General features: G+C 39.0%; 1 protein-coding gene across 1 annotated transcript in view; it reads right to left on the bottom strand.

Moving 5' to 3' along the window:
- The window catches only part of LOC138022769 (WD repeat-containing protein 36-like), a 17,517-nt gene extending 4,375 nt beyond the window's left edge, over positions 1-13,142 (bottom strand). The window contains exons 1-21 of the mRNA XM_068869713.1: positions 12,990-13,142; positions 12,853-12,880; positions 12,338-12,438; positions 10,934-11,048; positions 10,680-10,812; positions 10,403-10,457; positions 9,774-9,906; positions 9,220-9,395; positions 8,986-9,106; positions 8,601-8,666; positions 8,418-8,498; positions 7,451-7,593; positions 6,943-7,057; positions 6,263-6,345; positions 6,101-6,183; positions 5,864-5,972; positions 5,349-5,428; positions 2,434-2,541; positions 1,836-1,939; positions 1,009-1,181; positions 786-905 (exon numbers count right to left, since the gene is read on the bottom strand). Coding sequence (XP_068725814.1) covers positions 786-905; positions 1,009-1,181; positions 1,836-1,939; positions 2,434-2,541; positions 5,349-5,428; positions 5,864-5,972; positions 6,101-6,183; positions 6,263-6,345; positions 6,943-7,057; positions 7,451-7,593; positions 8,418-8,498; positions 8,601-8,666; positions 8,986-9,106; positions 9,220-9,395; positions 9,774-9,906; positions 10,403-10,457; positions 10,680-10,812; positions 10,934-11,048; positions 12,338-12,438; positions 12,853-12,880; positions 12,990-13,127 — 2,265 coding nt within the window. The 5' untranslated portion in view covers positions 13,128-13,142. The remainder of the gene's footprint in view (positions 1-785; positions 906-1,008; positions 1,182-1,835; positions 1,940-2,433; positions 2,542-5,348; positions 5,429-5,863; positions 5,973-6,100; positions 6,184-6,262; positions 6,346-6,942; positions 7,058-7,450; positions 7,594-8,417; positions 8,499-8,600; positions 8,667-8,985; positions 9,107-9,219; positions 9,396-9,773; positions 9,907-10,402; positions 10,458-10,679; positions 10,813-10,933; positions 11,049-12,337; positions 12,439-12,852; positions 12,881-12,989) is intronic.
- Between the last annotated feature and the right edge of the window lie 790 nt (positions 13,143-13,932).

Here is a 13,932-nt window from a genome sequence, read left to right on the forward strand (position 1 = left end):
ATGTAAATGCTTTGTTCATAGTGGAAGTGCACTTAGCGATAAAGCTAGTTTACAGGCACTCCACTTTTAACAATACGAAAGAAACAATTCAAACTTAACAGAAAAATTATTAAGAACCCAACTCGACTGGCAGGAGGCAACCAGTTGGCTATTTTTAAAGGTGGTAGAGTTGAATCCCGGATAACTGGAAACAAATCCAAACCAGTGGCCCGTTTCTCGAAAAACCCGCAAACTTTTCGGGCCCGAAAAGCCATCTGTGAAATTACCAACCGCTTGTTTTGGAAAGCCGGTCTTTTAGCATGTTTTCAAGGTAACAAAAAGAAAAATAACTGTGAAGTTTGACAAATTAAACCCTCTCCGTTCTCTATACAAAGGCAATTGTGACACTCGAAAATGGCCCGTAAAGTTTCGGGACTTTTGAGAAACGTCCCCCTGAGGTCAGAATGGGATTGAACCCAGAGCAGCCGCACGCAAAGTCAACGGCCTAACCGCCTAAGATCACGCAGTCTCCCTCAAAAAGAACATGAAATTAAAACCACCCTACTTTGCAAACGTTTAACGAAGAGCGAAGTAGACGCAACAATACTGGTCAATGTGCTTGAAGAACTATCGCTAAACTTTTCAAGTAGGTCAACCTCTAGAGTGTTTCATTGAGGCACTCATGCACAGAACTTCTACCCTATCACCAAGAAAGCTACGAAATGAGGGTGCCCGCGCTTTCAAGGAGATAATGCCACGGTCTTATATATTTTCTGTGGTCCATATTGTTGCTTAAAAAACGTTACCATTTCGTTCGGTTGCTCGTCTTCGGTGGAAATGAACTTGGGAACCAGTTCTTGGGTAGTGGGTAAAAAGAACGGAGCAGTCTTCGGCGCTTTGGGCGGCTCTTTGGGTTTGTTTCTTTTCTGAAAGTAAGGCAAGAAAGTCAGCTTTAGATAAAAGAATTTAAACAACAGTTTGGTGTGAGCAACGATAAAGCTTTCATCCACGACGACCTAAAAAGAATACCTTTATGAGCTCCAAACTAGTGAGGTGTCTCCATCGTGATTGCGGTAAAAGAGAAAGTGTAACAAGTTCATCTGAAAGTTGATCAGGACTTTTAAAACCTATGTTATCAACTGCTGCTGTCGCTGTTTTGTTGTTTTCCTCTGTAGGTGGAGTATCCCTATCGCCTTCAAAATCTACGTGAAAATGAGAAACAAGCGATACAAGTTGTTAAATGTTCTCTCATAACAATTTTCTTTTCGCACGGGGGGCGGCGTGGTTCAGTGGTAAGGGCGTTCGGTTTGCATGCGGTTGCACAGGGTTCAAATCCCGTTCTAACTTCCGGTTTGGATTAGCTTCCGGTTGTGCCGGATTCAACTCTACCACAATTGTAAATAAACAACTGGTCGCCTCCTGCCAGTTGGGGTTCTTAATCACGTTTCTTTCAGATTATTAAAAGCGGGGTGCCTGTGAACTAGCTTGATAGCTAAATGCACTTACAATCACTTACACTATACACAAAGCTTTTTTTACTGTTTAAAAGGGCAGGCCTTTCGGAACCCATTAGCAATATTCACTCGGCTGCCGCTGGTTTGCCGTTTTATTCAGTATACTTGGTTTCGTTTTCCTCTTCGAAATCTACACGATACAAAAAGCACTGTTGACACATTTGGACCATGGACCATGGACTATGGTAACCCAGAGGGGGTGATCGCACATGAATAAATAAAATATATGAAGCGTTAAAAGTCGTTTAGAAAAGTGACAGCTCACGAGTCCAAATCCCCAACACAAAATAATGAGCAATTGAATAGTTCCATCGATCAAAGACAACATCGTTGTTATTTTACCCTCACTTGCTGCAGTTCCTGTCCCAGGAAGTTGTTCCACAGTTGGCTGATAGTCGACAGGAAGAGGAATCAAGGCCACGTCGTCGTAAAGAGTTTTGTTGGACCTAACATGTAACAAAAGAGAGTTGAATAAAGTGGAAACTCTTCCCTTGGAAATCAGGAAACTGACACGTATATCTGAACAAGTAATACCTGTACCTGATTGGCTGGCTAGCAACATATTCATTTTGCCTGACTGGTAAATTACGATCAGCATACCACACAGCTCAACCAACGCATAAAAAAAAACAAAAACAATTTCTTCCACCATCACCTGGAAACACGGCTGGTGAACCTCTTTGCCGTTTCCAATTTACATCACAAATCTAACTAACACCAGATTCTAGTGCTTCACTACATATCAATGTTACCGAAGCTCTCTAACCACTCTATCGAGTTTCTTTGCAAACGATAGTTCCTTTTCAGTTAAATAATCCACCCACCACTCTTGTATCGTTTGTGTCTTATATTAAAAACAAAAGTAAAAAACCGAAGGTTTTTCAAACATCAACCTTGTCTTTAATTGGCCAATCGGGGTAACCTCAATTGCTCCACTTACCACAAATAAACACCAAGATCGTCCACATGTGTAGTGACGAGGAATTCAGCGACTGGTGATATGGCTAAACTGGTCACAGGGGACTCCACAAGAAAAACGTCGATTAACCTAAAGAAAAATACCAACAGCGTTAGAGTCTTCCATAACTCATCTCTTCCAGTTTTTGAAGCTGAAATTGAGTTATTATCACAGTCGTTCGTTAGTCAGAATAGATCCATGTTATGTCTTGCTACTGTGGCAAAATAAAATTAACATACACTGTAGATAAAACATATCATCTCTTTATTTACCCTCGGATTTTAGAGCAGCTTGATGTAGCTAGTATCTCCAAGTATTTACCCTACCAACCATCATACACCACAGAGGACACACCACAACACCGGGAACTAGATGCCCTGCTCTTTGCGAATAGTTTGACTGTTTGAGTAGTGGTGTACGATACTTCGGCTCAGTTTTACCCCCAGCAGAGATGGATAATTTTAAGCATATTTTTTTGGTTTGGTATGTGGATCTACGTTCCGGCGCAGAGGGTGGCGGGAGGAGATAGTTTAGTTCCGCTTCAACGTCGGAAGTCACCGACGAAGCAACAACACGTCTAAAAGAGCGGCTGCTTCCGACATCTCAGAGGACAACGCCGACGAGGACGACGGACATGGAGAGGATTGAGGAACTAGGCGATCTAGACACTTGACGCCTTCAGCCAAATACGTAGGGGTGGCGGGTTCCAGTCCATACTTGCGGACCAACCACCCCCACCGGTGGTGTCAATCACAAGGGCCGAACGCGCCGCCGTCTCAAAGACATACCGAGACAATCTTGAGCAGTGATCGGGAGGTCATTCACTCGTTCCCTCTTTCTTATCTGTCTATGCCTTTTCTTGTACGCCAGGAGCCGTTCCTTGTTAGCGTCGTGATACCTTCGGCATGCCACTCGAATTTGCTCTCTGTGGGTCACTTGATACCGTCGGTGTGTTTCACGGACTGGGTCAAACGGGATTGTCAAACGGGATTCTCAGACGAGTTTGTGCCTCCGCTAAGAGAGACTGGTGCTCCTTAGAAATAGCAAGCGATTCTCAAAGTTCGAGGAGGTTGTGTTCATCTTTATGTTGTTTACCCTCTCGTTGCTTTTGACGATAGCAGTGCTTATAGGAGTTGATGGTCGATCGATGCTTGATCGCGTACTTGTTCTCTTTGATTTGAGTCGAATGTCTCTCGCGATACCTTTTCTTTTGTTCCCGCACTTTTCCCGGGTTCAGGAGCTTCCATGCACGCACTTCTTCGCGATTCACGCTGGGCATTTTGAAAGGCAAAATGGTCATACGGTGCCAGGGTGCAAGGAATTTTTTGCATTCAGTAACCGACCAAAGACTCTAAAAACACTACACTCATTGTTCCAGTAAGTATAATTAAAACAACACAGTTTTGCTTAAAAACCGGCCAATTTTCAGGGGCACCCAACCAGAATATAGTTCAAAACCACTTAAACATAGCATTGTTAAACGTATTTTGGTATTTAAACGGTAGATATAAGCATATTTTTATCCCCTAAAACTTTTTTCTCTGTTCGGATTTCCTAGCTGAAAGTCTAGTGATGCGAAAATTATAGGGATCAAAACTTACCTTTTCGAAAATTTCAGCCAGAGTAAATGCTCCCAAAAATTCTAGATGACCTTTTTAGGGTAAAAATCCGTTAAAAAAGGGCAATTATACCATTTTTTAGATGTTCGAAAATCCTAGGACAGGCAGGCAAGCAAGAACATTTTAGAACAAATTTTCCGATAATTCTAGAAAATCGTCTTCCGAACAGATATTTTCCGAAAATTGACGTTGGGTGCCCCTGAATTTTCCGAATGGCTTCCCCTATTATTACCCAAACTGACCGTTTATATGAAAAAAAAAATGCATAAGTGGATAAGTGAAGGGGAACTCTGATACATATTACGCTAAAAACAGTAACTAACTAAACTAAACTGACCTGGCTTATCAATTTCAAGTTGTTTGACACCAACATTCTTCCGACATAATTTTGATCACACAAACAAAACGTTCATTTCATACAATACTAGTTACAATGAAAAGTTTTTCCACCCAAATTTAGCAAGGCTACTCGAGTTGGGTGGAGCAAAGATAAAATAGTTAATTACTATATTTACAATGACAAAGATTACGAAAAGGAATAATTAATATTTAAGACAAGAGCGACTGAATGTTTCTATTATAAAGATGTAAGGTACTACCGTAGAATACAGATTGAGGTTGTAGTTAATTGATTGCTGATAATCTTAAGATTCACTAATATTTGACGAAAAGGTTTACTCTAGATGAAGGATATCACAAATATCAAGTTAAGATTCTTTCGAATAAAAGAACAGAGGAATAGCAGTGATAGGGAATTCATTAAATGCATTTATAGTAGATTAATTGAACTAAGATTATCTTTTAGTTTTTAAGACCAATATCATTTGGCAAAGTGCTTTATTCTATGAATAATTTCGCAAGTTTCCAGATAAGAGTCTTCAGAAATTAAAATATCGAAAAGTAGACTTGTTATTTTCCTAGTGAAGTCGTTCTTCCTAAGATCATTCCAGATAGTGCGATCCAGTTCGTGAGAAAGAATTTAGCTGAATTGAGAGTCTAGAGCTTTGTGTATAGAAATTGTTTGAAGCAGAGGATCGAGTGTAATGAGCATGGATATTAGAAATATCTTGAAACTGCTTTTGAATTCTACTAGGTGCTACTTTGTTCCTAACGTCATACATTAAATTAGCTGTGATCTTAAAAAAAGAAAATTTCAATGGTAAAACACCGGCTTCGATAAATAACACGACGTGATTAAACCTCACTCTAGTGATATGCACCTTCTTCACCTTCTCTTTCTTTCTACACGTATGTGTTTCAGTAATCAAGTTGAATTACCTGGCAGCTGGTAGATCCCATGTCCTCACACTTGAATCCATAGATGATGTAATCAACCAGCGGGAGTCTGGGCTGAAGGCCTGGACAAAGTGAAATACCGGTATGTCAGTGTCATCAACTGAATGACATGTTAAGGTTTGACGGTACTTTGGTGTTACAAAATTATTAGTGCAAAAAGAAACTACCGGTAACTCTGGTAAGCCAGATATGTGCTTACCCCACTGAAGTGTGTTCTGGGAGTGTGTCATCTGGAATCCCTTCATTAATATCATCAATATTCTGCAGACTTTGTAACCCCCCTCCTTTGTCTATCAGTTTTACTTCTGCTAAACATTACATATTTCCTCTCCCCTGTTTTGGTGATTTTACAATGTACTTCTTGGCATCTATATCCCTCCAAACTTCTCTCTTTCTGCTCTTGACCAGCAAACGTCTTATTCAATGACAACTCTCTCGGGGGATATCTCTTTTGTTCCAACCTCGTGTAATGGGTGCAATAACTGTGCCACACTCACCATGTCAGTTATCCTGTTGGTATGACCCCGAAATATTCTAACCACTCGTCGCATATCAATGTCTACAACATGGATTTCGAAGTCCTCTAAGCAAACTGCTAGTAAGGAACTGCAAAACACAAAAAAACACAAGCCAGGAGCTGAGATCCAAAACAGTATTATTTAAGTAATAAAAGAGATGAGTATTCTTAGAAGGAACTTGATGGGAGAAAAACAAAATTCTGCACTGTCACATACCTTTCTCTGTGCAATAAAATTTGAGTAATAGGAGCTTCAAAGGTTAGTGTGTGAAGAAGGTTTTTGGCCTTGAAATTCCAAAACTGCAAAAAATGAAGCCAAATATGCACACCAAGTCAATTCAGTGCACCTCTTTCCAACCACAGCTTTCAAAAGACATACCTTGAGATTGCAATCTGCACCAGCTGTTATAACTTGTTGATTGATACCATCAATGGCAACACCTCTGATTTGACTCTGATGAGCTGCAAAGACAAAAAGAAGAGAATCCCTTCCTTTGTTATCACATCTGCAAGACTTCATAACAGTTCTGTCACAGTGGTACATTAAAGAACCCTTGCAATGTTAATAAAAAGTAGTGGGTAGGGTTCTTCATTGTTGTAGTCAAACATAGGAGGACAAATTATACCACATATTGTAGTGGACCCATAATCCTATTTTTACTTTACCAAGTTTCACCCCTGTGCAAAGACTAGCTCAAATTAATACACATTACAGCAGTTGAATGAACATGTGGTTCTTTGACATTAAGGATAAGCTAACAAGTTAACATTCTGTTGTGCATAAGAATTTCCGTTACAGTTGCAATTTAGTACCAATGACACAAAGTGTTCCCTTCACCCCTAGCCTTAAACCCAAACAGAGCCATGATCAAACAGGAAGAAACACATATCAAGTTTAAGGCTTATAGGGGCAAACCTCAAAGTTCAGAAAGAAAATGTTTTTGGTGGTTGCTGAGAATTCATCAAGAGCAATATTATTATTTTATAAGCCATCTAAAAAATCAAAGTGAAAAGTATTTGGTTTGTCCAGCTTTGGCAACAATAATATTAAAGGCTTACCTTTTGGCTTTCCCAGACATCCCCTATGAATCCCTGATTGGATGTTAAACATATCCACATGACCATATGCATCACCAGTGATAGCAAAATTTCCACAAGAACTCAGTACTGTAGTCTAAGGATCATAATAACAACAGTATGATATCACATGAAAGCTACTGTATGAGCAGCTTATCATTAAAATAGAAATTTTGCATATGCAATAATTGCTCCCTGTTAAAACTGCAGGAAGACTAGTGGGTTCAGTTGTCTTCAAATTGGGTGATCCACCACCTTGCTTTTGAGAAAGTAAGGATTTACGGTGTTAAAGACTTCATTGCATCACAGCGCCTACAACACTGAACTTATTCACTGGCCCCTAACGAAGAGTAAATTAGTCTGCCATCAGACAGAGTAAAATTATTTAGAACTGTAACTCTAAGAAGGGTAGGGTTAGGTTTAGGCTGATAAACTACATAGTAGAAAACAAATTTCATTAGAGTAACAAGTCATTTTACTGCTTTCATACCACCACAGGTCCAGGTCTATCGTCAGCTTGCGACTTCAGTTGATGTTTACCAATGCTCTTTCTTTGAAAACTCCAAGTTCTGGCTGCAATTGCTCCTTGGTGACAAGTAACGATGTTATCCCATGCACTTTCACGAACATCCTCTGTGGACAGCCAACTCTTTCTTGTTAAGTTTCTTAGTACTCTAAAACTTAACTTACTAATGCTATAATAATAATCTCTTTCAACAAAATCAGTGTCATCATGATCACTTTCATGATCTGCTCCACCCTCATTCCCCCTGTTACCCGCGAGGTAACAAAATAATAACTTCATTCCTGAAGACTACAACTGTATTCTTGACTATCACTACACTATAAATGTAATCACACCATGCATCCTGCTGGAAAGAAACACTAGACTAAGGGAGCTGTGCACAGACACGGAAATGGATTATTAATGACAAGAAATGATTATGCTCTTTATTGCTTTCTGCTTCACAAAAATGGATAAGGGTCTCAGTGAACAAGACTGAGTAAATTTTTGCTTTAAGATGATGACAGACCTCATCAAAGGCATCCATCAATTTTTTTTGTTCATTTCCATCAAACTGCATGTACTGGAAAATAATTGATACAGTACACCTCAAATCGTTTTCATTTTTTAAGGTAAAAATATTAAGATTTCAATGCTTGCAATTTACATGCTTCTCTATAGGCTTTGCGATGAAGTTTTCATATCAATGTCTCCTGTATATCTTTCCATTTTCTTTTTCCCTTTTTTGACAACCACTTGGATTACTTTAAATTCTTTGTGTGTCAGAACTGTTTTGATTATCATTCTTGCTGTATTGCTGTTTGGCATTTCCTGTAAGTCACTGTGTTTATTGAAATAAACGCTGTTGCTGTTGTACTGCACATGTGCTTCTTACAGCCATTGAGGAGAATGAAAAGTTTTGTTGCCATCAAGCCCTGTACAGTGTACATACCACATGCAAAGTCGGTAACTGGAGGTAGCCTCAAGTCCTCTAGCTTTACCCCATGAGACTTTGATTTCTTAGTCAGTGAACCTGTCAACAAATTGCATCATCAAAAGTCCATAAACACATTTTTCATCTATAGATTTCCAAAAAAAAGTAAAATCCAATTGAACTGGGAAAAACCAACTTTACCTTGGGATAGTTCACAGCTGCGTGCATCTCGTACAACACAAATAAACCTCAAACTTCTGTCTAAACCTTCAATTTGACAAAGAGCAGTTTAATATGAATAATGAAAAGTACTTAAATTTGACATTGATGAATATTTAGCTAAATGCAAGGAAGTATTCAACTGGTAAAGATTGGAAGAGCATCTGAGATGATTTGTTGGTTTAGAGCATCATTTACTTCCAAGAAATGGGTAACAAACATGTGATGCATAAGGGCAAAACTTCAACAATTGGGAACTGTCTCTCGTGGCTGGGTTCTTCCAGGGGAAGTGAAGGTGGAGTGCTTCTGGGGTGTCTACCCTTCACAAACAGCCCAATCTTTGTTTATAAAATTTATGCCAATTTACCTGCACTAAGAATGTCTTTTCCTCTACTGCCATAAAAGCGAATTTTAGTTGGAGGGGCACTGTGACTTGAACGTGATCTTAAAAGCCGTCCACTCCCATCAGGTTGGTCAAATATCCAAATCTAAGAAGAGAGCACATTATTCTTGATGGAAAAATTAAAATATGCAGGAAATAATCCAGTGAGTGGCCTAATAGCTACACATATCAAAATTCTGGTTTCAAAAGAATCATCACCTTTAAGGAGTTATCAGGACCATTGGTAACAAGCAAAGGCTGTGAGGGAAGAAACTTCATGCCACAAACGACGCCATGATGCGCATCACGCAAAACAGTACCAAGTTGACGTTTTTCCAAGTCCCAAAATGCAATGTGGCCTTCTGTGCTAGCTGAAGCCATAATGGGGTTCCCATCTGCAAGGAAGCATCCAAGGTGCCTTCATTGATTAAAGAAGTACAGTAAAAGCCTCCAAGAAAGAAACAAGGTTTAAGAACCCTTTAAATAACCAATATCGCCAGTTGGACCCCCTGGAATTTATTTGACCTAAATGCTTAAAACACATTCTTATTTTCTCAATATCCAACATTAGATAACTTCACATCACCAGGTAACTAAAATCAATTTATGAAATTTTGGCTAATGATCTGAGGTATTAGCCAGAGTAGCCTTCTTACAAAACTTCTCAGAACAGAGTAGAGAACCATATGGCAGAATTAGCAGTTCAGACCTGAAACACATGTTAAAAGATGAGGTATATCGCATCTGTTTCCCAAGACTTCTCTCCTAATTACCTGTTCTGAATGTTAACCCTATGACTGGTCCCCAGTCTTGCTGAAAACTCATGACAGTTTCATCAAACTTGAGATTGTGAAGAAGTAGTTTGCCACTTTGTAAACCAACCCCGACAACATCAACTGCAGGCGCCTGTAAAAAACAGGGCTTGTAGTGATTTTTTATTGTACAAGTAACTTTCAAACGAATGAGAGACTTCTCGCACTTCTCTCATTCGTCTACAACCCACACTTCAATTATATGAATATTTCTTTCACTCAAGTAACTTTCAATTAACAAAACAAATAATTTAAAGTAGTGCAAGTAATAATATTATTATTGATACTAAGAACTAAAAAGGAATTTTATTCCATGTGAGGCGTTTACAAAATGTAACTTAGCACAAAAAGTGCCTTCTTAATGACAAAAGGACATGGTTAGAAGTGTTAGTCCTCTCAAAGCATTTTCCATAGGCCTTGCCTCACAACAATTACTTAAGCCAAAGGGTAGGATTTAATGCTGTGGGGTGTAATAAACAGGGGAATTGCGGTGTAGTAGTAAACGTCAGACTGGCCCTACTTGTTTCCTTAAAATGCAAGGTTAATTGAAGATCTAGGATATTATAAAATGTATAATGACAAACACTCACTTGTTCAACAGCTGTTATGGGCTCTGACCATCCAGAGAAGGTATGGATTAACTTGCTACAAAGAGCACAAAGAATGAGGTGGGGTAAAGTCATCACAAAAACTGATGATTTGCAGCATAACCAGTTGACTTCTCAACTGCTCCCCACTGACCAGTAAAATCGTCTGGCTTTTAACAGAGTAAAATCGACTTCCACGAGTCAATGGGTTAACACTGTTTTTCACAAAAAATTGTTGACTAAAACTTTAACAAAAACATAAGAAACCCTAAGAACTTACTTTGTTTTGATGTTCCATAGCTGCATTTGTCCTTGACGACTGCACAGTAGGATCTTGTTTAGATAGGTGCTTGGGTGCACCAAGCAGGTAACATAAAAAGTTGCAGCACTGAACTCCATCTCTAGGTATAACTCTGTATGTTAAAGACAAAATTTAATTTACATGCTGCCCTTAAACTCACATTCAGCCAAGGAGTAAAGCATAGCTTTTAAAGAGGACATACATGTAGTTTTATAAATGACTAGTAAATGTACCTGTTGTTTGAACAATCCATACTCTGACATTACTGTCATCATCCACAGAAATTAAATGAGGACCAAAAGAAAGCACAAAGTGAATGTCACTTTTGTGACCCTCAAAAAGTGCAACCTAAAGTGAACCAAAACAAGTAGCAATTTCTAAAAGAAAGTAAAGTGCTGCAAGACTAGAATCAGTTACTCTAACAATGGAAATGTATTTTATTAATTAAAAAATATAAATGATCACTACATTGTAGAAAGTCCATACTAATTATAGGAGTCAACAAATAACCAATATTTGTCAGATTTACCAATAACAAGAAAAGGTCTGCTATATACAAGCAAAAGATGGAAATTAATATAACAGTAAGGAAAAACCCCTGGGTATGACTGTGAGCTCATCAAGTGAAATCCTTAAATCGACTGTTATCCTGGTATTTAAGGCACAGGGATCCAAATGTCAAGAATAGTAACCTCTCACCAATTATTTTTTAGAATATTGTTATTGTGTAAGCGTTGCTTCAAAAAGAAAACAAAAAGTGACAGCTGCTTCACTCAGAAGTCGGCTACTTGTTTACTTAAATTAAAGTAACCAAAGGCAGATTCTTTTGAATTCTAAGATTAAAATTCACTTTGACAATGACACAGTTGGTTACTCTACTCAAACCAGCCACCAACTTCAGTTTTAATTGAAACCCCTGTGTAGCACTAAGTGCCATTTTACCATGTACAGCATACTGTGTAGAGTCAGAAGACAACAGATATAATATCTGCTTCTGTCAACGTCGTACTGACCATCACACAGTTGCTGTCGGTTCATGTTAATTTTAATCTTACCCACTCACCCACCTAAGGTATGAATTCCAAGTAAGATCATCCCCTTCCCCAGTGGTGTGAGCTTGTTTTTGCCCACCATACTTTTTTTAAAAGGAAGTAAGATCATAGCTTCAAAAAATTTACTAGGAACTTACAAATATTATGCTATTTCTACCCACCATCCACCTGTTATTAGGGAACTTAAGAAACAACAACTGCAACAAGAACGTCACATATTTGCACATTTCATGTGCAAAAACAATAGCTTTGCTCGCCCTGCACATGTGTGTTTTGCACTTTTGTCCATTTTTGTGCCATCATCTGCTAAACAACAATGTCAAATAGCCAAAGTTGAGATTTTATAAAGGACATCAGCACTTAAAGATAAATTTTCAATTTCTCCCCTTAATTACGTGCAGTTCCGACCAGTGTCATTCTTGAGAAACGAAGTGATTACAATAAAGCAAATTTATATTTTACGAATGATGTTCTCATTGACGTCGCTGTCGCTGTCGCTGTTGCTTAAAATCTCTATTATCACCACATGCCCTTCTATTACACGTGTATGGGCAATGGGCATTGGCATGAGCATAGGAATCCCACCTGTTTTCCTCTTTTCCAAGAAGTTATTTGATTCCCAGAGGCAGTGATTACAAAATCACCATGTGATAATACACATGATATCTCACCAGATTTCAGCAGTCCTGATAATTCGATAAAATACCAAAACAATAAGGGTGACTAAGATATATGTTGAAAATCAATTGACATTTTGACGACATATCTGGAAGAGTGTGCCACAATAAACTGGCATTTCAAACGGTGTATGTTAAAGGTGTCACGCAGTTGATTGCGTGACTTCGTCTGGGGAACGAGTGCATGCGGCAGACACCACGAACGCGGTCAAAGTTGTTTTGTTGTTAAAAAGTCTGTGGTAGCTCCTATCTCAAGCGTTACAATATTGCAATTTCGATTCTTGAAAAGATATTCAATGCACGTGGTCACCACCGACTGATAAGCTTACTACTTGAAAGATGTAGGTGCCAGACCAAAAAAATCTGGGAAATTATGCTAAACTACCCCTACGAAGCTTACGACAAGAAAAAGTTTTAACCTACCAACAAATAGGAGATTTAACTTGGCACACTAAAAAAAAAAAAAAAAGAAAACTGATATGACAAGGTTACAGCAATAACAAGAGAGTGAACAACAACTACACATCAATGTATGTAAGGGGTTTCAATATTCTTCATACATCATACACATGAAAGGCGGATCCCACAGCAGTTGTTACGAGGTTCTCTGTTCCTTGTGTTTGTATGGTCAGTGGAACGTGATTTGCTACAAACCCAAGGGCTCGAAATGGACTAAACAGTTGACTACCGGCCGCCATGATGAATTTACCATATATGAAGTCTATACTTCCCTGCACACTTGAAGAGAGCCGCTGGCCAACTAGTTCATCAATTCAGAGACGTCAATGATTATTTCCACTTTTTCTCGCTCGATCCGACAAACCTATTGAAAACACTTAATGAGATAGCATGACTTGATTCTTCTCACGTCAGGGACCGACCGATCGGAATGATTTGTCTGTGCGAGACTAGACATGGTTCTTGCGTTATGTTTATCAGGGACGGCGGAGCCGGGGAGGCTGTGAGGGGAGGATTTAGTCCCCCCCCCCCCCCCCCATTTCAAACAAAAATAAAAATTTAATTTAAAATAATTTTAAACCCATAAAACATAGAAAAGAAAACTAACAGAAGGAAAAACAAAACGAAATGAGCAAAGCATTGAGACAAACAGATTTTACCCTTCAGTCACCGCCGAGGCTTCGAGTAAAATCGTCTAGCGTTATACAGAGTCAAGTCTGTAAGTGTCAATGGCATTTATGGCAGAGAAAGGGTTAAGGCCGGAATACACGTAAGGCTGGGATATATATATGTATATGTATCAAGTAACCAGTATGAAGCAAAACATCTGTCATTTTACGGTAGATCCACGTTTATTTTATTTTGATATCTCGTCGAGAATGCTGAAAGTAGTATTTCGGAGCGTTAAGATTTTTCTGGCGAAGAATTCCAACCGCGTCACAAAAGCGACGCGCGCGTCGAAATGCCAAGCATAATCGTCAGATACGACGTCTCTGGCGCGATGTCCAGAGTTACTAATACTGGATCCCCTTTTTCTCTCTTGTT

The sequence above is a fragment of the Montipora capricornis genome, chromosome 11 (genome assembly GCF_036669925.1).
Source record: "Montipora capricornis isolate CH-2021 chromosome 11, ASM3666992v2, whole genome shotgun sequence".
Classification (NCBI taxonomy): Eukaryota; Metazoa; Cnidaria; class Anthozoa; order Scleractinia; family Acroporidae; genus Montipora; species Montipora capricornis.